The sequence below is a fragment of the Habropoda laboriosa genome, unplaced genomic scaffold (assembly GCF_001263275.1).
Source record: "Habropoda laboriosa isolate 0110345459 unplaced genomic scaffold, ASM126327v1 scaffold128, whole genome shotgun sequence".
NCBI lineage: Eukaryota > Metazoa > Arthropoda > Insecta > Hymenoptera > Apidae > Habropoda > Habropoda laboriosa.
Genome location: NW_017100281.1, coordinates 2,124,408 through 2,125,374, shown reverse-complemented (window position 1 = coordinate 2,125,374; position 967 = coordinate 2,124,408). Strand labels below are relative to the sequence as shown.

The window sequence follows — 967 nt, the reverse complement described above, 5'->3', positions numbered from 1 at the left end:
ATATTAAGTTTATTGTCATTATACTGTAATGTTATAATATAAAAATGCATGTTATTAAAAAAGATTTAAATTTTGTGTGATTAAAAATTAAAAATTTATTATGCAACATATGAAGATATATTAAAAATATCCACATATATATATCGTTTCTGCTATATTTTTAGTGTTAGTTGTCAATATTAGTGGAAAAACTAATATTAGTATTCAAACAACAGTCATTAACTTAAAATAGTATTAAAACTAATGATACTTTGAATTTTACAACTGTAATTTGATATAATTATATGTATATATATTTATTATGAATTCTGCATTGTTTCAGCAGAAAAGTGTTTATTATCTATATTTGAAATTAAATATGTAAAAAAGGAACACTTTATTTTTTAGATACACAGATGAATTTAATGTTCGAGAAGATTTGATGGGTTTAGCAATTGGTGCTCATGGGGCAAACATTCAGCAAGCAAGGAAGGTTGATGGAATTACAAATATAGAATTAGAGGAAAATTCATGCACGTTTAAAATATATGGAGAGGTAAAATTCAACAGAAATCTTTTTGCTTTTTGCATCATTATTTTTGACTACTGTTTTACTTAATTTAATGAATAAGCATAGGTTTGTTTAAGAATTATGGAATGTATGAATTTTATACAAAAGATATATGTATATATACATTTATATATGCATATAAATGTATATAATAATGTTACAAAAATTATGTAAATTGCGTTTATTTCATTACAGACACATGAAGCTGTCAAAAAAGCTCGTTCTATGCTCGAATATAGCGAGGAATCTATACAAGTACCACGTGTTCTGGTAGGCAAAGTAATTGGAAAGAATGGTCGTATAATACAAGAAATTGTCGACAAAAGTGGTGTGGTAAGTGTTATATTTACATAATTATCAAAATACTTAATGTTATTTTAATTTTATAATAGAAATATTTTTTAATACAATTACAAT

At 23.7% G+C, this 967-nt stretch overlaps 1 protein-coding gene across 1 annotated transcript in view; it reads left to right on the top strand.

Annotated features, from left to right (window-relative positions):
• Positions 1 to 967, top strand: part of LOC108573634 (synaptic functional regulator FMR1) — a 10,086-nt gene that overhangs the window by 5,260 nt on the left and 3,859 nt on the right. Inside the window, exons 8-9 of the mRNA XM_017936102.1 lie at positions 388 to 535; positions 746 to 883. Of these exons, the coding sequence (XP_017791591.1) occupies positions 388 to 535; positions 746 to 883 (286 nt within the window). The remainder of the gene's footprint in view (positions 1 to 387; positions 536 to 745; positions 884 to 967) is intronic.